Here is a 26716-nt window from a genome sequence, read left to right as displayed (position 1 = left end):
GCAATATTCAAAAGCAAGCTGGCATTACTATAATATGAAAGTTTGTACTTAACAAAATCAGCCAAGTGCATCTGGCATTGCCAGGGTAACATTGAAACTTAACTTTCAAAACAGCAACAAAATGTTACTTTTTCTCCCCTCACCAGTTCAAAGATGGAGACTTGCTCCATGTTTATGGAGCCCTATGCTGATCTGGGCTTCAAGAACTTTGTCTCAACTCAAATTCTAGGTTCCAGTGTTGCTTTAAAGCAAGCTGGTTTCATTTTTTGGCACTGGAAAAAAATCAGTAGAAATTCCACCCTAATTAAGAAAACTTAAAATCTTACTTGTGACAATAATTGATAAAACTACAGAGAATCTTAGTAAAAGGGGCCACAAGTAAAGCCACCAACATTATGTAGAAAAGTACAAAAAAAAATTCTTTGTGCATATTCAGAGCTAAGAAATGATAAAGAATCACCTGCCTATGTTTTGTGAAGTTTTAGTTACATGAGAATAAATTCATGAGAAAAAACATACAAAACCACTCTATGATCACCTTGCAGATCCCGTACAGTTTTTATGACTGTAAGGGAAATAGTGATAAGAAAAATGTGCCTGACTTCTGCAAAGCCGTGACTGACCACGGTCCTTGCACACTCTTCTTTCTGCTTTTGTTCAAGTTCACAGACACCACTCTCAGTACTCTTTCCAACAAATCCTGGGTGATAATGTTTATCCTGGGTGTGCATGCAAGCTAAGTCACTTCAGTCATGTAGGATTCTTTGTGACCTCATGGACTGTAGCCCACCAGGCTCTTCTGTCCACGGGATTCTCCAAGCAAGAAAACTTGAATGGGTTGTCATGCCCTTCTCCCGGGGATCCTCTTGACCCAGGGATCAAACCCACATCTCTTAATATCTCCAGCATTGATAGGTGGATTCTTTACCACTTATGCCACCTGGGAGCCTCATGTTTATGCTAGAGCTTCCCAAAATGTTTCCTACAACTTGATATTTTGAAGTCACTTTTCCTACCTAGTTAAAGTTTATCAGTTGTGAAAGAATAGGCATTTTGTTCACTTAATCCTGGCACGATGTCATAGAAAATAAGTTAATACAACCACCAAACTTATATTTTTGATTTGGAGGCTAAACATATATTAACAGTATAATGGTACTATAATTAGCAGCACATTAAGTCCCACTTCTTCTATGGAGGCATCATTAAGAAATCAGCAGTTTGGGGTCTGAGTTCACTCTCTTCATGAGTGTAAAGGGTAAGAGATGACCATTCCCAGGAGTTCATCAGTCTTCATGCATCATGTACCACTGCACATGGGGGGTGGGTGTTACTGAAGGGGCCAGGAGAACCAATCTTAGTTTAGGCACTGAAGTTTGGGTTTAATGATGCAAATCTCCTCTGCCACATGTCTGTTCAATATACAAGTTAAAAACACACAGGGACTGAAAGAGTCATTTCCTAGGCAGGTTGATAAGAAGTCTAGGGGTCCGCAAGGAGAGAGGGGTCTGGAATTCTCAAGGAGGAAGAAAGGACAAACTTTTTTCCCTCTACATTCCTTAGGATTATATAACAATAATGTATACTGCTTGAGGACAGTCTCTGGATTAAACCTTCTGGCTAATTCTGTTATCTTAAGGTGTATATTACGGGAATAGGTCTGGTGAGGTCTTTACAACCTCCAGACATCCTCTGGATTCATTGGAGAGTATATAACTCCATTGCTGACACTAGCAAGCGGGTACTCCTTCTGCCCCCTTCTGATGCCTATGTCAGAAGCTTTCTCTATCTCCTTTATACTTTAATAAAGCTTTATTACACAAAAGCTATGAGTGATCAAGCCTCGTCTCCAGCCCCGGATTGAATTCTTCTCCTCCGGAGGCCAAGAACCCTGGCGTCTTTGCGTGATTCAGCAGCAACCTTTCAGGACTTAGATTTTGCTCTCAATCCTCTTTCATATGTAAGGACTTGAGGGGAAAAAAATCCTTTGAAGTTTCCACTGGTACAGGCAGTAATTCAGTTTATAGTCAGAGTTAAGTCAGACCATAAAGAAGGCTGAGTGTTAGAGAAGATGCTTTCAAACCGCGGGACTGGAGAAGACTCTTGAGAGTCCCTTGGACTGAAAGGAGATCAAACCAGTCAATCCTAAAGGAAATCAACCCTGAATACTCACTGGAAGGACTGATGCTGAAACTGAAGCTCCAATACTTGGGCTACCTGATGTGAACAGCTGACTCATTAGAAAAGACCCTGATGCTGGGAAAGATTGAACGTAGGAGGAGAAGGGGATGACATGGTTGGATGGCATCACCGACTCAATGGACAAGAGTTTGAGCAAACTCTGAGAGATAGTGAAGGACAAGGAAGCCTGGCATGCTGCAGTCCATAGCATCACAAAGAGTTGGACACAACTAGTGACTGAACAACAAACCAATAGTGGACATAACCTTCATAAACACAGCAGATGCATCCTCTGGGGGCTCTGTTACTGCCCCAAAGTGTTCTTGGGAAGGTCAGTGGGTCTCCTAGAGGGCTTTTCATTATATTCCCAGGGTCCATGTTCCTAAAGAGGAAAATCACAGTCCATATCTTTAGTAGCTTCATCAAAGGAAGAAAGAGGTAAATTTCTCCTTCAGAGATACATTAAATTGTTTTGCTTTGTAAGTTAAAAACAAGCTTACACTTTTGACAATACACTTTCAGGGAGGTTTAACCTTTAAAAGTTTTTAAGCTTAAAAAATTATCGTTTATCCAGAAAATTACAGCCAGACATGATTATTCTATGGATAACTGGAGCTACCTGAAAAATATTTACTTTTTCATGTGTGCTTGTGTGTGTTAAGTTGCTTCAGTCATGTTTGACTCTTTGTGACTCTATGGACTATAGTCCTCCAGGCTCCTCTATCCATGGGATTCTCCAGGCAAGAATACTGGAGTACTTTCTCATAAAACTAGATTTTTACTGGTAGTTACATAAATAGGTAGATCAATGGTGGGAATACTCACTGAAATCTAGAGTTGCAGCTTCCCCAGACCCTGGACACAGCAGTTACTATCTTTCCTTTAGGTTCCAGCCATCCTGGTGCATGCAAAGGTGTGCCACACAGTAGTTCTGAATTTCATTTCTATTCACATCTTTGCTGATCTTTCAATCAGGCTGTGTTGTCTTCACTTCACTAAGCTCTAAGAGTTTATCACATACTCAGGATGTTAACCTCTGATCAGATATGACTTGCACTTTCTCCCATTTTGCAGGTTTTTAAATTTTCTTATTTTCATTGTTTCCAGCACAGATATAATTCATCTTGATATTGTCCAACTTTTTATATTTTTCTCATCATATGTGCTTTTGGAGTCTAAGAAACCACTACACAACCCGTGGTCATGAAGATCGACTATGTTTTCTCCTGAGTTTCATAGTTTTAGCTCTTCTGTTTATGATCCATTTTGAGTTAACTTTTGTTCATGGTAGAGGTTAAGAGATACAAATTAATTTTTTGCATGTGGATGTCCAGTTGTCTCAGCATCACTTGTAGAAAAATCTTTTCCTTTGCTCTTGAAATGTCTCGCTACCATTGTAAAAAATCAATAAACTATATATGTCATTATTTCTGGGCTCTTAATTCTATTCCACTGACAAATAGTCTATCCATATACCCATGCCACACTGTCTGTGATTACTGTGCCTGTGTAATCACTGTGAAACCAGGAAGTGTAAGTCCTTCAACTTTATTCTCCAAGATTGTTCTGAATATTCTGGACCCCTTGCATTTTCACATGAATTTGCAAGATCAACTTGTCATGTTTCTGGGAGAGAGAAAGGTAGTTGGGACGTTGACTAGAACTGTGTTCTATAATCCGTGGAACAATTTGTGGTGTCTTCTATAAATACAGTGCATCATTCTGTTTATTGGAATCCACCTTAGCTTTCTTTGGGGTTTTCTTGTTTTCAGTGTATAAGTGTTACACTTATTTTGTTAAATTTATACCCAAGTATTTTACTTTCTTGATGCTATTATAAAGTAAAGTATCTATATAATTACATTTTCACAGTGTTAATTGCTAGTGTCTAGAAATAGAATTGATTTTTGTACACTGACTTTATATCTTGTTCAATCTTCTTGAATTCTTTTATTATTTTTCAAAATAATAGGTTTTTTCAGTGGATTCTTTTAGGGTTTTTTCCCATATAAAAGATCATGTCACTTACAAAGAAAAGATAGTTTCAGTTTTTCCATCCCAATCTAGATGTCATTTACATATTTCCTTTTCTTGCTCAACTGCCCTGACAAGAGTCTCTAACAGATTGTTAAACAGAAGTGGTGAAAATGGACACCTTCATCTCCTTCCAGACTTCAGGGCAAAAGCATTCAGTCTTCTACATGAGCTGTGGGTTTTTCACAGACACCCCCCAGCAGATTGAGGAAGTTCCCTTCTATGCCCAGTTTGCTGAGTGTCTCTATCATGAAAGGCTGCAGGATTTTGTCAAATGTTCTTTCTCCATCTATTGAGATATTCATAGGGCTTTGATCCTTTATGTTGTATGTTACAATAATTGATTTCCATATATGTAATCTCACATTCTTAGGATGAATCCCATTAGCCATGACATATAATTTTTTATATATGTTGTTGGATTCCATGTGCAGCATTTGGAGAGAATTTATGTCTGTATTTGCAAAGGATATTGCTCTGTACTTTATTCTGTGATGAGTTTGATATTATGATAGCAAAATGGTCTCACAGAATAAGACAGGATGTGTTCCCTCCTATTTCATTTTTAAAAAGAGTTTGTGCATGATCAGTGGAAATTCTTCTTCAAATGTCTGATATAATTCACCAATGAAGCCATATGGGATTGAGCTTTTCTTTGTGAGTAGTTTTTGGAGGGTTGTTTTGTCTCTTACTAATTAAGTCTCTACTTTCTATAGACCTATTCAGACTTTCTATTTCTTCCTAAGTCAGTGTCTTTTTTAAAGAATCTATCCACTTGATCTAAATTAACTAATGTGTTGTTATATTCATAGTACTTATCCTTTTTTTTATTTCATGAGGTCTGTAGTGATATCTTTTTTCCTGATTTTAGTAATTTGAATCTTTGTATTTTTCATGGTCCAGCTGAAGGTCTGTTAATTTTGTTATATTCTCAGAGAATCAATTTTTGGTTACATTTACTTTCTCTATTATTTTTCTATTCTGTTTCATTTATTTCCACTCTAGTGTTTATTATTTCCTCTTTCTATTTGCTTTGGCCTTACTTTGCTTTTCCTTTTTAGTTTTTTAAGGTGGAAGGCAAGATTGATTTCAGATTTTTTTAAATAAGATATTTATAGCTATAAATTTTTCTAAGCCCTGATTTAGTTGCATGGTATTAAATATATTTATCATAATAAACATAAATATGCATTACATATAAAATATGTATTAAGCATATATATTTATATATAGTATAAAATTTAATATATTGTGATTTCATTTATACTGATCTTGAAGTATTTTCTATTTTTTCTTGTGATTTCTGTTTTGAATCATTTGTTACTTGAGTTTTGTATTTACAGATCTGAAAACTCCCCCAAATTTCTTTGTTTTTGCTTTCTAATTTAATTCCATTATGACCAGAAACCATACTTTGTCTGTCAATAGTTTTAAATGTATTAAGGCATTGATCTCAAGTTTATAAAGGCTTGCTTTTGTATGTCCTAGCACATGGTCAATCCTAGAGAACATTCTGTGTATGTCTGAGCAGTATGTTTGTTTGGGTATGCTGATTGGGTGCAATGCTCCATTCTCTTAAAGCTAGTCTGTTTATGCTGTTGTCCAAGTCTTCTAGTTCCTCATTAACTTTCTGCTTAACTTTTAAACTTTTATTTATCTAATTTTGGCTGTGTTGGGTCTTCATTGCTATGCACAGCCTTTCTCTAGTTGCAGCGAGTGGGGGCTACTCTCTAGTGGCACACAGGATTCTCATTGCAATCGCTCCTCTTGTTGCAGAGAACAAGCTCTGGATTGTGCAGGCTTCAGCAGTTGCAGCTTGCAGGCTCCAGAGCAAAAGCACAGTAGTAGTTGTACACAGGCTTAGCTGCCCCACAGCACACGGGATCTTTCCAGACCCAGAATCACACCAGTGTTTCCTCCACTGCAAGGCAGATTCTTAAACACTGGGCCACCAGGGAAGCCCTGCTTAACTTTCCATCCATTACTGAAAGTGGGCTATTAAAGTGTTCACATATTATTGATTTCTCCTTTAAATTCTGTCCGTTTTTTTTCTTCATGTATTGTGGGACACTTGATAGATGCCTGTGTTTAGAAATCTTCCTGGTAGATTGACTCTTTTATTATTATGGCATGTCCCTCTTTATCTCTATGAACATTTTTAAGTCTATATTACCTGATATCAGTACAGCTACCCCAGCTCTTTTATGGTTGTTTAAAGTTGTTCTTTTTACTTTTAACATATTTATATCTTTGAATCTGAAGTATGTCTCTTATATACTTAGATTTCTTTTTATCCAATCTGATAATGTCTGCCTTTTGAGTGGATTGTTTAATACATTCACAGTTAATGTAATTATCTATATGGCTGAACTTACAACTGCTATTTTTCACTGGGTTTTCTATATATCTTGAGTCTTTTCTGTTTCTCTATTCTTCCCTTATTGTCTTCTTTTGTAGTGGATGGATCTGTGTCTTAGTGGTTGTTCAAGGGCTTACAATATTTATCTTAAGTATCAGAATTTATACATTGACTTAATTCAGGAAATACAGGAACTTTACTCCTCTATAGCTCCATTCACTCCCCACCTTTTTACATTATTACCGTTATAATCATAGAAGCTGACAAGAGAGAGATACATTTCTATCATTATATTAACCTACTCATTTACCCTTTATTGTTCTCTTCACTCTTTTCTGTAGATGCACACCCCACACGGCATCGCTCTCTGACTCCAATACAGCTTTTGTTTCTACTGGTTTCCTTTGTTCTCAAATATATTTCATTTCTGGATGTCACAGGCTCAACAACATGCATGCTGTTTTATGCAGTTATTTTAAAGTCAGTCAGAAGAATCAAGGAGAAGCACACAGCTATATTATATTTTATACAGATGAAAATTGTGTTTACCAATGATGTATGTGTGTATGCACACGCATGTCTTCCGTAATTTACCTTCACATTGAAGAACACCCTTTAGTGTCAGAAGGCAGGTCTGTTAGCAACTAATTCTCAGTTTTGTTTCTCCGAGGATGCCTCTATTCTACTTTCATTTATGAACACTTGTTTTTCTGGATGTAAGGTCTCGGTTTGCCGCTTTCACTTCAGTATCTGAATGACGTCGCACTGCCTTTGGCCTCCGTTACTTCTTGATAAGCATGCTTCTGATATCACTGGGGTTTCCTTGTGTGTGATGAGTTATTTCTCTCTCACTGCTTTCAAGATTCTTCCTTTATCTTTGGCTTTCAACATTTTGACTAAGATATGACTGAGATCTCTTTGTATTTGCTTACTTGAAGTTCACTAAACTTAGACATGTACATTAGTGGGTTTTTTAAAAATAAAATTTAGGAACTTTTCACCCATTACAATTTCATATATTTTTCCCTGTACCTTTTTCTCCCTCCATTCCTTCTGATACATTTCATGTACATTGATTACTTAGTGATATCCCACATTTTTCTGAGGTTTTGACTTCCTTTTTTCTGTTTTTTCAGACTACAAAATCTCTACTGATTTATCTTTAAGTTGACTGAGTTTTTTCTATCTGCCAGAAACCAACTGTCTGACCATTTAGTGCTTTTTCTCATTTTGTTTATTATACTTTTCAACTCCAGAATTTTAAAATAATTTCTTTTTACTGGCATTCTCAATTTAATGAGACAATATCATCATACGTCCCTTTATTCTTTTAGAAATCATTTTCTTCAGTTTTCTGGAGACATTTAAAATGGTGCTTTGAAATTCATTTCTGTTAGATACAACATCTGGGCCCCCGTGAAAGAAGTTCCTATTGCCTGTTTATTTGTCTCTGTATGTGGGTCATACTTTTTTGCTTCTCTGTATGTCTCATTTGGGTTTCCCAGGTGGTTCAGTGCTGAAGAATCGACCTGCCAAGCAGGAAACATGGGTTGGATCCCTGGGTCAGGAAGATCCCCTAGAGAAGGAAATGGCAACCTCCAGTATTGTTACCTGGGAAATCCCACAGACAGAGGGACCTGATGGGCTATACTCCATGCGTTTGCAAAGAATCAGACATGACCTAGCAACTAAAACAGCAAACAAAAACATGTCTCATTTACTGTTGTTGAAAACTGGACATTTCAGATAACATATTAGAAGCTCTGGGTACAGACCTGTCTCTTCCCAGCCCCAGAACTCACTGTCTTTATATTTGCTTGTTCATTTGCTTAGTGACTTGGCTGTACTGCCTTGGGGAAGCCTGTCTCTGAGGCAATGTGCAGCCTGACCTTACTGCACACACTCTTCTCCTTGTTTTTATCTAAAGCAAAAGCTAAAGAGTATGCTTCTGCTCCCTTAACCACTTAAAGCTCTCCTCTTAACCATTTTGTGGGTGAGAGGCATTTACAGAATTTCTCCCCACACTGAGCCAGGAACTAGTAACTTTGATTTTCTCTAATCATTCCTGAGAAGGTGCAGCCTGGGGCATGCACACAGCTTTCTGATTGCCAGACATAACTGACTTTATTTTTAAGCCTGGCTTAGGATTCTTCCCCGGGTAATGTTTGCACAAGGTGTGTTTAAGAGTCTCGCGCAATGAAGATTCCGCTCAGTTCTGATGAATCTGTATGAGGTTTGGGGACACTGTTTAAGTACCCTGTGTCCTTGTCCTGATGGCTTCTGAGCAGAGGCATGCCCTTCCCAACCTCTAGAGCTGACTGTGAACCCAGACAGCCCTTCTCAGATGCTTCCTTAGTTCTCCATGCTTGCCTGAAACAGAGCTTCTGCAAGAGGACTGAAGAAAGTAAAAATGCTGGCTTCCTGCCTCCCCCAGGGCATAGCCACAGTCACAGACAGAACCGTGGGTGCACACAGCCTGTGGCTGGAATAGAGCCGCTCAGAGCTCAGATGCCATGGGTCTGAGTTTCAGGAAATTTTCTTGAGTGGGTGTTTCTCTCTCTTCTCTATGCCCTAAGGATAGTTTCCAGAGACTTTAGATAAGTAGTTTTGTTACAATTCTCACCAGTTATATTGCTGTTTTACTGGAAGAGGACCTGCCAAGCTGCTTGTCTGTTGGTCCAGAAGGTCCAATTTCAAAGACATTTTTAAAATATTTCAGATGGAGTTTCAAGTTACAAGTTAAAATTCACTTATTAACATAACCAACAATAAGCAGATATGTTAGATATTTTTCATTATGAACATAGTTTTGAAAAAGAAACATGCGCTTATTTACTTGTTGCTGTTGTTTGGTCACTAAATCATGTCCAACGCTTTGTGACCCCATGGACTACAGCATGCCAGGCTTCCCTGTGCTTCATTATCTCCCAGAGTTTGCTCAAATTCATGGCCATGGAGTTGGTGATGCTATCTCACCATCTCATTCTCTGCTGCCCTCTTCTTTTGCATTCAACCTTCCCCAGCATCAGGGTCTTTTAAGTTTTTTAAAAAAAAAAAAAACAAAAAACCAGAGATACCAACAAGAACATTAATTTTTCTTCTAAGCCTTAAATTGTGTCCCCAAATAATGGGGAACATTCTTCAGCTTACATCACAGGAAGTACCCTGGGAACAACCAGTCTACTGTCAGCAGCATCATTTCTGCTCTCTTGGGTAGCCCAGAATCCTGCTGCTGTCCATGGAACAGAAACATACACTCCACTATGTAGCGCCAAGACAACAAAATTAACTTCAGGCCTGACTTATCTCAGTTATCACTCGTAGGTCCAATGAGAAAACTCTAAAGACTTTTGGTGGAGGATGAAAAGGACCCACATTCAGTGATGGGAAATGACTGTCAACAGCCCACACCCACAGCCCTGAAACTGCCAGACAGAAGCTTCTCGAACACAGAAGCCTGCTGCTCCACTGCCTGATTTCCTAGGGTTTTAAACAAGATGCAAGGTTAATCCTTACTCATGGTGCTGTTTTCCAAATCCAACACTTATTCCTCTGTACAAGGCCCATTTCCAGCCTCATCTCTCACAGCCACATCCTAAGTCCAGAAACTCACACTATTCAAGAGTCCTGATTGCAGGCAGTGCCCACCGTGACAGAACTGGCCAGTGTGGCTCTCGAGGGAAGCCCCCAGGACCTCTGTGCTCTCCCTGGCATGGCTGCCACGTGTCTGCTGTGCTCCCAGCTCCAGTGGATAAGCTCTGTCCCCACTGGGTCAAGGAAGGCTGCAATGCTGAACATAACTGGTGTCCCCTCTTCCCTTCAGTTTCCTGTGTTCTCCCCATCTGATAAAACACTCTTCCATCATCTGATCAAAAAGTCTTCCCTCCCTTAGGCATAGATGGGTTTTAGTTTCCCAGAGATAATCATATAACAAAATGAATTTTAAGTATGTTTTCCAAACCCTTTTTTCAATGTTGATGTATCATAATAAACACCCCAGTGGTTAAAACTTAACACCCTTTTCTAATATACCTAGACCAACAAAATCTTAATATCATCATAGTATATAAATAAAAACTCCCAAAGAATTAAACTTCAACATCATAATTAAATCTTCACAATTCAAAGGACAATCAAATATAATTTTTCTAGTACATCTAGCAAGGTCATGGATCATTAGCCTAATTATATTTCCTTTTTTTTTAATGCCATTTGACATTCTGTTCATTTGTTTTTTAGCCATCTATTTAGAAATGCAAAAATAATATTTTGACTAAAGAAAAACTTTTAAAAAGAGGTTATTATTGTTGCATTCTTTGAATTAACTGGGTATGCTCTACAAATAGTTTTAGGAAAAGCATCTCCAAAAATATAATGAATGTTTCAATATCTAAAGCAAATCTAGAATCCACAATATGTATGTTCATCTAACTATAGCTTTGTATTTTGATGTGAGGCTTGCAAAAGAAATGCATTATGAAAAGCAGATACTATGTTAAAGGTTACAAAGTACCAAATGTTAATGATGTATTCCCCAAAACAGATCTAAATTGTCTTATTATAATTGGTATTTCAGATACTATTTTAGGTCTAAGAGACAAACAGAACCATCCAATCAAAACACAGCCTTACCATGCTACAAGAGGAAAACTCAACACCATTACAAACAATTAGGCCTGTCTGATTATCATGCAGGCCATCAGCCTGTGAGCACTGAAATATCCACTGACACTGGTATCCATAAAATATGAGAAAACGTATTTTTAAATCTGAAGAGAAAGATGTGCAATTAGTAAAAGTAAGGCACAGGACTTCCCTGGTGGTCCAGTGGGTAAGAATCTGCCTGCCAACCCAGGTTCACTCCCTGGTCTGGGAAGCTCACGCATGCGAGGGAGCTACTACGCCTGTACCCCACAACCACGGAGCCCACACACAAGGGTGGACCGAGCTGACGTGAGGCTGCAGAGACAGCGGCAGCAGCGGGTGAACTGAGGCCACACGCCTGCAGGCTCCCGCTGTCATGCTTCCACGGTTACCGTCACTACTGCTGAAGCTGCTGCTGCTACTGTGTTTCCCAAAATATATTTTCTCAGGAACTCATCTGACACTGGATTAACTAGAAACTTCTTTCTGAGGGAATTCTGTCAAAATTATTCCAGTGTACATCCTCTCACTTTCCTGCTCATACGCTCAGTTAATCTTTAATTGGACATGAAGATCTTGAAGTGGCTTAGGATCACTCAACATTAACAGTCACTGAGCTTGCCTGTGAGTGGCAGGACATGGGTCACATGTACTCGCTCTAGAGGGTTTCTTAAAAACCTTAAAAATGGACAGGTTTGTGTGTGTGCAATGTGTCAAATAGGGGCCTCAGGCGACACTGGTTTTTTCATCTTCCTCTTCACTCCTTGGGAGATGGGGCTGTTATTGTTACAAATCAGCAGATTGATGTTTAATTCTGACCTGGAAGCATCACACTCATTTGATAAAGGAGAACTAGGTGAAATAACAGTCTGATAAACTCCCTGTACCTTCTCAGCAAATCTCCTTATGTTTTCATAACCACAGTGAAGATGGGTGAGCTAAGACATCAGCACAGAACTTAAGCACAGGTGCCAGGAGAAAAAGTGAAAGGCTCTGTCTTGAGGTACTTGGGGGAGAAAGGATTGAGAAATACAGACACTCCATACTGCTGCCACTCGGCACCCACAGAGCATCCTCTTTCTCATCATGCCACACAGCAAGGTGTCCAGCCGAGGAACCTCTGTTACCACACTGAAGACGTGTTTTCTGAGAGTTATTAAAGGCCAGAACATTCAGCCACACTCTTAGTTTCAAGAGGACAACAGATCACAAAAAATATTTTAGCTATTTTGAAGTATTTAAAGAAAACCGGAATTCTTAGCTTCCATCACATATGAGAAGAATAGCTTGAAACACCTTCATAAAACCACATCACAGCATTAATGGTTATTAATTTCACTGGAAATAAATGTTTGCATATGGTAAGGGGAACCACATGTTAACAGTTTGAACTGTGCATGTCTACATACATCCAGATTTTTTTCAATAGCAAATATTGCAGTGCTACACGAGCTTAGGGTGGTTGTATCCATAGACATGGAACCATAGAGAGGGACCCCAAGTACAAAGGAATGACTAATTTATATGGAGATTTTCAGCTCCTCAGAGGGCTGGCACCCTTGACCCCATGTTGCCTGCATCCAGAAAATATGTTTTCCTGACACAAAATTTTAAATTAGATGGAAATTTTAAAGTAGATGGAATAGATAGATTTTTCTTCCAAATACAACACAGTTAAATAAAACTAGCCTTCTTCAACCATATAATCGTTTGTAGTAGATTGGTCTCTCACCAACACATCAGAAAAAAAAAAATACTTTTCCTTCCAAAAACAAATCTGAAAAGCAGGGCTGAGAACTAGACTCTGGCCAAGAAGATGCTGACAAGCTCATTGGGAGTCAGGATGGAGACGGGTCCACAAACTGTCTTTAAGCTGAAGGTCAACAGCTGCATCACCACAAATGGGTACAAATGATAATCCTGGCAAAGGTCTGTCCCCATGATTTACGGAACAGGTTCATGACAGGGTGAGGTAACTGTGTTGAGATGATGCTCCACTCAGATGTGCAGCTTGCATGCAAGGAGGCATCTCATGACAACTAGCTGAGGTTGCTGTCTTCATGATTTGGACATAATCTCATTTCAGGAGGCTTAAAAACTGAACATGATGTCAAAGCAATCATAAAATCCTATACTTTCAGGCATTATGAGACAGCTTCCTTATCTACGTTCACTTAACAAAGAAAAGGCAGTGATGGGAGGCAGGGAGGGCAAGAATTCCATCCCATAAAATAGATGTCCCATGTCATTCCTGTCCGCTTGATAGGTAATGGCCCTGAAGCCCAGCCCTCCATGGCATCTATGCTGCCCTGCCCATATTCCTCACCTAAACAGCTTTTCCATCACCAGTACTGTCCACGAGAAGAGACATGATGACTCAGTCTATGCATCCTATATACAAAGATGCTGTGGAAAAGATTTTTACACTATTTACCTCTATGGTATAGAGGTATTTACCTCTGTAAATAGATATAGACCATATCACCCCTCAGAAAAAATATGGTTCTCCATTTACCTTTATTCCATGACAAAGACACCTTGACCAAACTGATTATTGTGAGATAAGTGATTCTGGCTTTAATCATTATCAGGAATAGTCATGGGTATGAATAAAGTCCTCCTCCTCCAGTCGCCTGGTTTATTTGCAAAACATATGTTTATTCAGTGCCTACAAGGTGCAGGTTTGCCATTGTTTCTGATATAAAGTCACCAGCAACCAGCTGTGTCACAATAAATGGTTCTGAAAAATTCACTGTGTCACATTTGAGTTTGCATCCCTGTCAGAGCAATAGAGACGTGTGGGGTAAGTCTGAAGTGAATACGGATGAAAACAACTCTGGGTCAAATGTCTAGCTACAGCTTTCAGGTCAGAGCAAAAGTTCACAGGACCACATCACCCTCAGTTTTCACTCATCTGGGGAGGCTGTGCCAGGAGAGTCCTGAGGCTTCAGACCTCAATTCTCACTCTTTCTTTCACCCAAAAAGACAGAGCTGCTACCACCCCTCTTCAGGGTGAAAGATGCATACCACCAGCAGTGCCTTCCTTCTGAGCTCATTGTCTGGGCTTTACTACACTTTCCTGAAGGGCTGCCTTGAGAGACATACAAAAGTATTTCATGATCAAGGCCACTGTGTGGACCAGTGGGAAAACACTGTATGAAAATGTTTTCTTCCAAACGCACTTTTCTTTCTCTCTAGGACTCAAGTGTCACAGGATGCATCAAAGGATCTAACACAGAATGGAGAAGCTGGAACTGGATACAAGAGTCTCTTCTCTGTGTCAAGTTCAAGGTGGTTATTTACTTAAGTTCTACAGGGCATCCACTCAGGTGTTAGAATAGGCACAAAATACCAAACACATGATTGGTTACTAAGGACTGGATTTCTTGCTTAATATCCAGTTTGTTTCTAGACAACTAATTATAAAAACAAGCAATTGCTAAAATCTTGAAAATATGGATCATGGGGCTACAAATCAATTAGTCAGAACATGATCACTTCGTGGAGATGATTATTTGCTGTTCTATCTGGGAAAATCTTACTTAACCGCATGTTCTAAAATGCTAACACCTGCTATCCGCTTACAAACTGTGGAGGGGACACAGCCCTGAAAGTGGTGTCAACGTTTTTCTCCAATGAACGTTCACACTTATGCCCAAAATACTATCCAATTTCAGAAAACACATGAATACTCACTTGCTTAGCCTTGGTCTTTGTGATGGTGTCAGAAATGGGTTTCTTCCTTTCCTTGACAGTAGACTTAGAAAACAATTCCTCAAATTCATGACAATCTATGGATGGCTCTTCAATTTTTTCCCAAATAAGTGAAGCACTGGAGTCTCTGAAGTTAAGCAAAAACCCATGAGAGAGCCGTCAAACTGGACTGCAGGGACAGGAGGACAGAGGCACCAGAGGGGCAAGGAGAGGATGAAGGGAGGTTGGGGGTGGGGGAGATGCTCTTTTCTGTAAGATCAGCACTTGTTTACTCAACCAACATGATGAGAAACAGCATCAATACAGGATGAACCTTTGCCTAAAAAGGAATTCTTTCTGGGCATTTCCAGGAATTCTCAGTCATCAAGTCATTGTATAAAACATGTTAAGAACCCTTTTCAGTATGGCTCTCCAGGCAAGAAATGTCTGATATCTCACATTCCAACCTGACCCATAAGTTTTGTGGGTTAAAAATAAATCACTTTCTGCCTACAGAGTGGCATTTCTGTCTCCCTACCACTGTCCAGCATTCATGTCATCTAACTCCTCAGTGACCACAGAGATAGGTAGTACCACCTGAAAATGAAGGTCCATTTAAAAAAGCAAAACAACAAAATAAAAGAACTTCATACAATGTATATGGAAAAAATGAGTTTGGAGCACAGCTGGAAATGATGCCTCGGCAATTGGAAGTGACCTGGCAAAGTACTCAGAGAATGAACAGCAAAGTTAGAAGCAGTCAAAATAGACCCTCCACTATGATTCAGAGAAGAGAAAATTAATATAAGAAATGATGATGAGTCTAGTAAATATCCTATTTCTAAATCTGTGCCACATCACACACAGCCACAAATTCAGTCATAAGAACTTGGGATAAGAATATCCAGGGGAAATTTAAAGGGCATGTTTTCTCTGGCACCATCCCAGGGCTCAGGGAACCAGGTTCTGGACCATCCATGGGTAAGTAATACACCAGCAGCAAACCTGCTGGGAGGCATTCTTTTATAAATATCGTGTCTTTCATAAAAGCCATGTAAGTCTGTGATTTTATGACCTCTCAGCGTTGCAAATCATCTATAGAAGTACCATGAAATGGTCAGACCTAAATCATTTCACACATGGGGTGAAATCCGCACATGTGGATTTTTCCGTATCATTTTTCTGAATAGTAAAACAAGACCATGCCTTCAAAAGGATGCAGAATACATCCTCAAGGGTTTGTCTGTTCAATGATTTGATTTACTTTTATAAGCTATTTGTCAGAGTGAGGCTTTGCAACAAGGCAACAGCTCACATAGGCCAAGAGAGATCTATCCTCCATCCTTAAAAAGTCGATTAAAAACTAAACATGTTGAGGTTTGACAGAAAACAACAAAATTCTGTAAAGCAATTATCTTCCAATTAAAAAAGAAATAAATTTTTAAAAAAAGAAATAAATTAATTAAAAAACTATATCGACAGAAATGCGTACATTGATACACATGATTTATCACTTGGATACTTCTGGGGAAAAGTCTAAAATTGCTCCACTAAATATTGATGTAAAAATCTACAGGCTAGCTTTGGAGTGGTACAGAGAGGAAACCACTTCTCTCATGTTGACAAATTACGCAAAGACAAGCCCCGCTGGTGTTACCTTCTACTGTGCAGCTGAATTCTTGTCCAATATAGAGGCTTCATCGGCCGACAAGGCTCTACTGGCTGCTTCCTACTCCCTTTTTCCTGGTTCATCCCAAATCCAAACAAGCCAAGAGGCAACGGAGGAGGAAGAAAGCCACACACCTGAGGTGTCGGTAAAGTGCTACTCCCAACTTGTCGTGGGAGAGGAAGGCCTGACCCAGGAGGGGGTGGGGGCAGAGGGGTTAGAGGAGGTGGAATCCCCACACCTGGAGGAGGAGGAGAAGGTGGGCCAGGAGGTATTCCTTCACTGGGAAGAGGTGGGGGAGGAGGAATTCCCACTCTGCGAAGACGGGCGTAGGGGGTATTCCCACCCCTGGAAGAGGAGGGGGCGGGAGGAATCCCCACCCTGGGAAGAGGAGGGGGAGGAGGGGAGGAGGGGGAGGAGGGATCCCCACCCCGGGAAGAGGAGGGGGAGGAGGGGGAGGAGGGATCCCCACCCCGGGAAGAGGAGGGGGAGGAGGGGGAGGAGGGATCCCCACCCCGGGAAGAGCAGGGGGAGGAGGGGGAGGAGGGATCCCCACCCCGGGAAGAGCAGGGGGAGGAGGGGGAGGAGGGGGAGGAGGGATCCCCACCCCGGGAAGAGGAGGGGGAGGAGGGGGAGGAGGGATCCCCACCCCGGGAAGAGGAGGGGGAGGAGGGGGAGGAGGGATCCCCACCCCGGGAAGAGGAGGGGGAGGAGGGGGAGGAGGGATCCCCACCCCAGGAAGAGGTGGGGCAGGAGGAATTCCCACCCCGGGAAGAGGGGGGGCGGGAGGGATCCCCACCCCGGGAAGAGGGGGGGCGGGAGGGATCCCCACCCCAGGAAGAGGGGGGGCGGGAGGAATTCCCACCCCGGGAAGAGGAGGGGGAGGAGGGATCCCTACCCCGGGGGGAAGAGGAGGGGCGGGAGGAATTCCCACCCCGGGAAGAGGGGGGGCGGGAGGGATCCCCACCCTGGGAAGAGGGGGGGCAGGAGGAATTCCCATGGTGGGAAGAGGAGGGGCGGGAGGAATTCCCATCCCAGGAAGAGGTGGGGCGGGAGGAATTCCCACTCCAGGCAAAGGTGGAGGAGGGGGGTGGCAGCATCTCTGGACCTAGAGAAGGAGGAGGTGAGAAGCCTGCTGGGCTGGGCAGTGCAGGCCCAGGTGCACCGGGGGTCAGGGGTGCTAGGGAAGCCTCCGTGCCCAGGCCAGGCATCAGAGAGGAGGTCTCTGCAGGCAGAGGTGGTGCAGTGGGGATGTCATAGCCATTTCCAGAGGAGGGGAAAGCAGAGTGCTCGTGGCTGGTTTCAAACCCAGTGTGAAGAGGAGGATGGGAAGGCTGGGACCTGGCCTGTCCTTGACTGTCAGACCAGGGGAGGGATGCAGGCGGTGGAGGCTGGAGGGATGGCTGTGCATCAAGCTGAACTGATATTCGCCTTGGAGACACGACCAAAGAGATTTCTGAGCAGAACTTGGTCTGAGGTCCTGAAGGCAAGGGCAGCCCCGCTGATTCTCCATGTGCGGTCAAGGGTGGGGGGCCCACTGGTGCGGCCCCCCCAGGAGGAAGTGCCAGCACACCACCCTCTTCCATCGGGGACGTCTGGATGGACTTGGCCTGTACTATCCTTTCATATCCAACATCCTTTTCGCCCAACCTGAGGGCTTCCAGACCCGTGTCTAGGGCGGGGTATTGCTTCTCCAGTTCAGCTATCTTGGTCTTCAGATCCTCAATGGTCTGCTCCAGCCGTTGGATGACAGTGGCCTGACCCTCAGACTTCATGTCGCACACTTCCTGGGGGGCAACACAGACATCACAGTTAAACAGAAAATCAGGGATACTCCAAACGTCAAAAACTAGACCTACCAAACTCAGCAAAATATATTCATTTGTTACTTTTAAAAGCTCGCTCCATGGAAACACATTATTAGTTCTACTATGTGTCCCTTCTTTGCTGCCGTTGGATTTCAAAGTGGATTACATACATGACCATGAGGTCCTAAGACCCTTCTCTAATTAATCTTCAAATGAAATTGTGGAAGATCAACAGACCTCGGTGAAAAGGGAAGCAAAGACTGAGTGACAGACCCACTTAATTTCACCATAGACTACTCTCCTTCTTGCCCAGGAACATCTGCTGTATGAAGACATTTCCTAAAGATATTTTAAATCCTAACATTTAAAGTTAATTGCAACTTTTACAAAGTAGTCTCTATAACAGTCCCCAGTAAAATCATGAGAAATATTTGCAACTACCACACAAGCATGTATAGGCATGTCTTATGTGCATGTATAGAACTTATATCACACTTCAGTTCAGTCAGTTCAGTCACTAAGTTGTGTCTGACTCTGCAACCCCATGAATCGCAGCAGACCAGGCCTCCCTGTCCATCACCAACTCCCGGAGTTTACCCAAACTCATTTCCATCGAGTCGGTGATGCCATCCAGCCATCTCATCCTCCGTCATCCCCTTCTCCTCCTGCCCCCAATCCCTCCCAGCATCAGGGTCTTTTCCAATGAGTCAACTCTTCGCATGAGGTAGCCAAAGTATTGGAGTTTCAGCTTCAGCATCAGTCCTTACAATGAACACCCAGGACTGATCTCCTTTAGGATGGACTGGTTGGATCTCCTTGCAATCCAAGGGTCTCTCAAGAGTCTTCAACACCACACTTCAAAAGCATCAATTCTTCAGCACTCAGCTTTCTTCACAGCCCAACGCTCACATCCATACATGATCACTGGAAAAACCATAGCCTTGACTAGACAGACCTTTGTTGACAAAGTAATGTCTCTGCTTTTTAATATGCTATCTAGGGTGGTCGTAACTTCCCTTCCAAGGAGTAAGCGTCTTTTAATTTCATGGCTGCAATCACCACCTGCAGTGATTTTGGAGCCCCCAAAAATAAAGTCTGACACTGTTTCCAATGTCTCCCCATCTATTTCCCATGAAGTGATGGACCAGATGCCATGATCTTAGTTTTCTGAATGTTGAGCTTTAAGCTAACTTTTTCACTCTCCTCTTTCAGCTTCATCAAGAGGCTTCTTAGTTCCTCTTCACTTTCTGCCAAAAGGGTGGTGTCATCTGCACATCTGAGGTTATTGATATTTCTCCCGGCAATCTCGATTCCAGTTTATGCTTCTTCCAGCCCAGCGTTTCTCATGATGTACTCTGCGTATAAGTTAAATAAGAAGGGTGACAATATACAGCCCTGACATAATCCTTTTCCTATTTGGAACCAGTCTGTTGTTTCATGTCCAGTTCTAACTGTTGCTTCCTGACCTGCATACAGATTTCTCAAGAGGCAGGTCAGGTGGTCTGGTATTCCCATCGCTTTCAGAATTTTCCAGTTTATTGCGATCCACACAGTCAAAGGCTTTGGCTTAGTCAATATAGCAGAAATAGATGTTTTTCTGGAACTCCCTTGCTTTTTCAGTGATCAAGTGGATGTTGGCAATTTGATCTCTGGTTCCTCTGCCTTTTCTAAAACCAGCTTGAACATCTGGAAGTTCACGGTTCACATATTGCTGAAGCCTGGCTTGGAGAATTTTGAGCATTACTTTACTAACGTGTGAGATCAGTGCAATTGTGTGGTAGTTTGAGCATTCTTTGGCATTGCCTTTCTTTGAGATCAGAATGAAAACTAACCTTTTCCAGTCCTGTGGCCACTGCTGAGTTTTCCAAATTTGCTGGCATATTGAGTGAAGCACTTTCACAGCATCATCTTTCAGGATTTGAAACAGCTCAACTGGAATTCCATCACCTCCACTAGCTTTGTTTGTAGTGATGCTTTCTAAGGCCTACTTGACTTCACATTCCAGAATGTCTGGCTCTAGGTGAGTGATCACACCTTTGTGATTATCTGGGTTATGAAGATCGTTTTTATACAGTTCTTCTGTGTATTCTTGCCACCTCTTCTTAATATCTTCTGCTCCTGTTAAGTCCATACCATTTCTGTCCTTTATTGAGCCCATCATTGCATGAAATGTTCCCTTGGTATATCTATTTTTCTTGAAGAGATCTCTAGTCTTTCCTATTCTGTTGTTTTCCTCTAGTTCTTTGCATTGATCACTGTGGAAGGCTTTCTTATCTCTCCTGGCTATTCTTTGGAACTCTGCATTCAAATGGGAATATCTTTCCTTTTCTCCTTTGCTTTCCACTTCTCTTTGTTTCACAGCTATTTGTAAGGCCTCCTCAGACAACCATTTTGCCTTTTTGCATTTCTTTTCCATGGGTATGGTCTTGATCCCTGTCTCCTGTACAATGTCACGAACCTCTGTCCATAGTTCATCAGGCGCTCTGTTTATCAGACCTAGTCCCTTAAATCTATTTCTCCTTTCCACTGGATAGTCATAAGTGATTTATGTATTCCTGAATGGTCTAGTGGTTTTCCTTACTTTCTCAATTTAAGTCTGAATTTGGCAATAAGGAGTTCATGATCTGAGCCACAGTCAGCTCCCAGTCTTGTTTTTGCTGACTGTATAGAGCTTCTCCATCTTTGGCTGCAAAGAATATAATCAATCTGATTTCGGTGTTGACCATCTGGTGATGTCCATGTGTAGAGTCTTCTCTTGTGTTGTTGGAAGAGGGTGTTTGCTATGACCAGTGCGTTCTCTTGGCAAAACTCTAGTAGCCTTTGCCCTGCTTCATTCTATTCTCCAAGACCAAATTTGCCTGTTACTCCAGGTGTTTCTTGGCTTCCTACTTTTGCATTCCAGTCCCTTATAATGAAAATGACATCTTTATTGGGTGATAGTTCTAAAAGGTCTTGTAGATCTTCATAGAACCGTTCAACTTCAGCTTCTTCAGCGTTACTGGTTGGGGCATAGGCTTGGATTACTGTGAGATTGAATGGTTTGCTTTGGAAATGAACAGAGATCATTCTGTCGTTTTTGAGATTGCATCCAAGTACTGCATTTCAGACTCTTTTGTTGACCATGATGGCTACTTCCATTTCTTCTAAGGGATTCCTGCCTACAGTAGTATATATAATGGTCATCTGGGTTAAATTCACCCATTCCAGTCCATTTTAGTTCGCTGATTCCTAGAATGTCTTCTTGGAATTCACTCTTGCCATCTCCTGTTTGACCACTCCCAATTTGCCTCGATTCATGGACCTAACATTCCAGGTTCCTGTGCAATATTGCTCTTTACAGCATCAGACCTTGCTTCTATCACCAGTCACATCCACAACTGGGTATTCTTTTTGCTTTGGCTCCACCCCTTCATTCTTTCTGGAGTGATTTCTCCACTCTTCTCCAGTAGCATATTAGGCACCTACTGACTTGGGGAGTTCCTCTTTCAGTATCCTATCATTTTGCCTTCTCATACTGTTCATGGGGTTCTCAAGGCAAGAATACTGAAGTGGTTTGCCATTCCCTTCTCCAATAACTTCCCTACCCCCATGCAAAAAGAAACTGCCTGTGAAGATTTTAAATAAATATATGCATAGCACCAAAAATGCTTCATCTTTTTAAATACCCATTTCTGTCTTGTCTGTCTGCAGCTTTTCCACTGTGAATGGGTTATATGTTTGTTTTGAATTTTAAAAAAATAGCAAAGTAAGTTATTTTTTATTTTGTGGAGACTTTTTTTGGATTTAGCATTTGGCAAGTAGGACAGGAGTTTAGTTTCATACTTTGCATCATCTTTGTATCACCTCTCAATTGGTAGGTTCAGAGCAGGCCTGGCCCCCACATGGGGAAGGTAGTAAGATGTCCATGCCATGGATGGTGGCCCTTGTTGGGGTATTGTGTGAAAAGCCCTGGACGCTCTGGAGAAGCAGTCCTGGGCCCTCTCATCCCCGAATCGATGGGGGACAGGTGAGCCTGTGTGATCAGGTGTCTGACCTGCACTTCACTCAGTTGGGGTCTGTCCCCTCTTCTTCCTTCTCCTGTTCCTGCTTTCCTCATTTTTCTCTGCCCACTCCTCTGCCTCCTCTTTTGTTCCTACTCATCTGATATTGGCAGTCAGTTTACCGAGAGAGCTTTCCCCTTTTCTCTACTCAAAGTCCTTTTCCCTGAAAGGTTGATGGCATGCTTTGGGAGTGGAAGATACTGTGTAGGGTTGAGGGTGACCCACACATGGGTGCAGTTGCTCTTGGCCATTGTGATAAATTGTGGCAACCAAAGGTATCCCTTTCTGAAATGCCTTGAATAAAATATTTGAATTGTAGTTAAGTGTGAAAGTGCTGCACTCAATATGCCAGCAAATTTGGAAAACTCAGCAGTGGCCACATGACTGGAAAAGGTTAGTTTTCATCCTGATCTCAAAGAAAGGCAATGCCAAAGAATGCTCAAACTACCACACAATTGCACTGATCTCACACGTTAGTAAAGTAATGCTCAAAATTCTCCAAGCCAGGCTTCAGCAATATGTGAACCGTGAACTTCCAGATGTTCAAGCTGGTTTTAGAAAAGGCAGAGGAACCAGAGATCAAATTGCCAACATCCACTTGATCACTGAAAAAGCAAGGGAGTTCCAGAAAAACATCTATTTCTGCTATATTGACTAAGCCAAAGCCTTTGACTGTGTGGATCGCAATAAACTGGAAAATTCTGAAAGCGATGGGAATACCAGACCACCTGATCTGCCTCTTGAGAAATCTGTATGCAGGTCAGGAAGCAACAGTTAGAACTGGACATGACACAACAGACTGGTTCCAAATAGGAAAAGGATTATGTCAGGGCTGTATATTGTCACCCTTCTTATTTAACTTATACGCAGAGTACATCATGAGAAACGCTGGGCTGGAAGAAGCATAAACTGGAATCGAGATTGCCGGGAGAAATATCAATAACCTCAGATGTGCAGATGACACCACCCTTATGGCAGAAAGTGAAGAGGAACTAAGAAGCCTCTTGATGAAGCTGAAAGAGGAGAGTGAAAAAGTTAGCTTAAAGCTCAACATTCAGAAAACTAAGATCATGGCATCTGGTCCATCACTTCATGGGAAATAGATGGGGAGACATTGGAAACAGTGTCAGACTTTATTTTTTGGGGCTCCAAAATCACTGCAGGTGGTGATTGCAGCCATGAAATTAAAAGACGCTTACTCCTTGGAAGGGAAGTTACGACCACCCTAGATAGCATATTAAAAAGCAGAGACATTACTTTGTCAACAAAGGTCTGTCTAGTCAAGGCTATGGTTTTTCCAGTGATCATGTATGGATGTGAGCGTTGGGCTGTGAAGAAAGCTGAGTGCCGAAGAATTGATGCTTTTGAAGTGTGGTGTTGAAGACTCTTGAGAGACCCTTGGATTGCAAGGAGATCCAACCAGTCCATCCTAAAGGAGATCAGTCCTGGGTGTTCATTGTAAGGACTGATGCTGAAGCTGAAACTCCAATACTTTGGCTACCTCATGCGAAAGGTTGACTCATTGGAAAAGACCCTGATGCTGGGAGGGATTGGGGGCAGGAGGAGAAGGGGATGACGGAGGATGAGATGGCTGGATGGCATCACCGACTCGATGGAAATGAGTTTGGGTAAACTCCGGGAGTTGGTGATGGACAGGGAGGCCTGGTCTGCTGCGATTCATGGCGTCGCAAAGACTCAGACATGACTGAGTGACTGAACTGAACTGAACTGAGGGAATGTATAAAGATAACAGTCTTAATCCTAAACCCATTACTTCTTCTCTAAAAATTTTATATTTTACTATAACATTTCATTTGCTGAACATCAATTATGATGCTTATTAAAAGCAGAATAGAACTTGTAACTTCAAAGAGAGGCACCTATTCAAGGTACTTACTTCCCTAAATAATCAAAAAATACCAAATTAGCCCTTACTGTGAAAGAAGGTTGAAAAGAAAATTAATTTACCTTTTAAGTTATAAAGAAATATAAGCATTTATTAAATAAGCAAAACTGTGGGAGGCACTTCTATTTACGTGCATGTGTGTATGTATATATGTGTATGTGTGTGTGTGTGTGTGTGTGTATATATATATATATATGAAATCTAAGTCACTATTTTTCACCAATGTCTATATAAAAGACTAAAGAATTACAATACATAGGTTGGGAAATCATGCCATATATTCTCTAAACAGCCCATGGTAAAAGAAATAACTATAATAAAATAATTCATAATATCCTATTTGGCCTTGTAGTTAACTTCTCTCTCCAATTATGATGCTAGTAAACACAAGAAAATCCAACCTAATAAACTTATGGATATTCAGTATTTTTGCCTATGGGTTAGTAAAATATAGAGATTATTTTCATTTTTCCATAATAATCTTAAAAGTGACCATTAAACTTAGATAAGTCTTTTTTGAGTTGTCCTTGTATGTAAGTAGTGCTCTCATTTTCCCATTTATGTAATGAACATATAAAAAGGCTACCTGATAAAAGGCATGCAAGTAGTAGACTCTAGAAGTGTTTTCCAAAACTCAATTATTTAAAAAAAATTTTTATTGGGATACAGTTGATATACAATATTATATAAGTTTCAAATGTACAACACAGTGATTTACAACTTCTAAAAAGTTATATTCCATTTACAGTTACTATAAAATATTGCCTATATTCCCTGTGTTGGACTATATATCCTTGCAGCTTATTTTATACATAGTACTTTGTACCTCTTATTCTCCTACAACTATTTTGTGACTCCCGACATCCCTGTCCCCACTGATAATCACTACTCTGTCCTCTGTATATGTGAGTCCGTTTCTTTTTAGTAAATATACCACATCTTCTTCATGCACTCATCTCTTGATGGAAACTTAGGTTGCTTCCATATCTTGGCAATTGTAAATAATACTGCTGTGAACACTGGATGCACGTATCTTTAAAAATAAGTGCTTTCTTTTTTGTTGTTTTTTAAATAAATATCCAGGAGTGAAACTGCTGGGTCATATGGTAGTTTTGGTTTTTTGAGAAACCTCCATACTGTTTTCCATAGGAAACATTCCCACCAACAGTGTATGTGGAGTCTGTTTTCTTGCCATTCTCGGCATTCTCTTATTATTATGTTTTTTTTAATACTTTCTTTATTATTTTATTATTATTTTTAAACTTTTACTGAAATATAGCTGGTTTACAATGTTGCATTAATTTCTTCTGTACAGCAAAGTGACTCAGATAGACATATATATATTCTGTTATTTGTGTTCTTCTTGATGATAGCCATTCTGAAGCTGTGAGGTGATATCTCATTGTCGTTTTGATTTTCATTTCTCTGAGGACTTATGATGTTGAATATCTTTTCACGTGCCTGTTGGCCATCTGTACGTCATCTTTAGAAAAAAATTCAGGTCATTTACCTATTTTTAAATTGGAGTGTTTGGGTTTTTTTGATGTTGAATTGTATGAGCTGTTTATATAGTTTGGAAAGTAACCCCTTATCATTCATATAATTTGTAAATATCTTCTCCCAATAGATTGTCTTTTTGTTTTGTTGATAGGTTCCTGTGCCATCCAAAAGCTTTTAAGATTAATTAGGTCCCATCTATTTATATTTTCTTTTCTTTTGATTTAGGAGACAAATCCAAAAAAAATGTATTGGTATCATTTGTGTCACAGAGTGTTCTATTTTTACTTTAGGGTTTTTATGGTTTCTGGTCTTATATTTAGGTCTTTAACCATGTTGAGTTTGTTTTTGTGTAAGAGGCTGGATGATGTTCTAATTTCATTCCTTTCCAGGTAGCTGTCCAGTTTTCCCAGCACCACTTACTTAAGAAACTGTTTTTTTCCCTCTACTGCATATTCTTGCCTCTGTTGTAGATGAATTTGACAATATAACCTCAGACTTAGTTCTGGACCTCCATACTCTTCCATCCATCTCCGTGTTTGTTTTTGTGCCAGTACCATACTGGTTTTGATTATTGTAACTCTGTAGTATAGGGAGCCTGATTCCTTTAGTTTTGTTCTTTCTCAAGACTGTTTTGGCTATTCAGAGTCTTTTGCGTTTCCATACAGATTTTTATATTATTTGTTCTAGTTCTGTGAGAAACATCCTTAGCATTTTGATAGGAATTATATTGAACTGTGGATTGCTTTGAGTAGTATGGTCATTTGAAAAATGTAAATTCTTCCAGTTCATAAACACAGTACATCTTTCCATCTGTTTGTACCATCTTCAATTTTGTTCAGCAATGTATTATGGTTTTACAAGTGTAGGACTTTTATTTCGTTGAAA

The 26716-nt window shown here is 40.8% G+C and overlaps 1 protein-coding gene across 1 annotated transcript in view; it reads right to left on the bottom strand.

Annotated features, from left to right (window-relative positions):
- FMN2 (formin 2) overlaps positions 1–26716 on the bottom strand; it is a 276558-nt gene that overhangs the window by 95598 nt on the left and 154244 nt on the right. Inside the window, 4 exon segments of the mRNA XM_070469841.1 lie at positions 14915–15059; positions 16569–16902; positions 16905–17667; positions 17669–18364. Of these exon segments, the coding sequence (XP_070325942.1) occupies positions 14915–15059; positions 16569–16902; positions 16905–17667; positions 17669–18364 (1938 nt within the window).

Source organism: Odocoileus virginianus, chromosome 7, assembly GCF_023699985.2.
Source record: "Odocoileus virginianus isolate 20LAN1187 ecotype Illinois chromosome 7, Ovbor_1.2, whole genome shotgun sequence".
NCBI lineage: Eukaryota > Metazoa > Chordata > Mammalia > Artiodactyla > Cervidae > Odocoileus > Odocoileus virginianus.
This window is presented reverse-complemented; position numbering and strand designations above follow the sequence as displayed.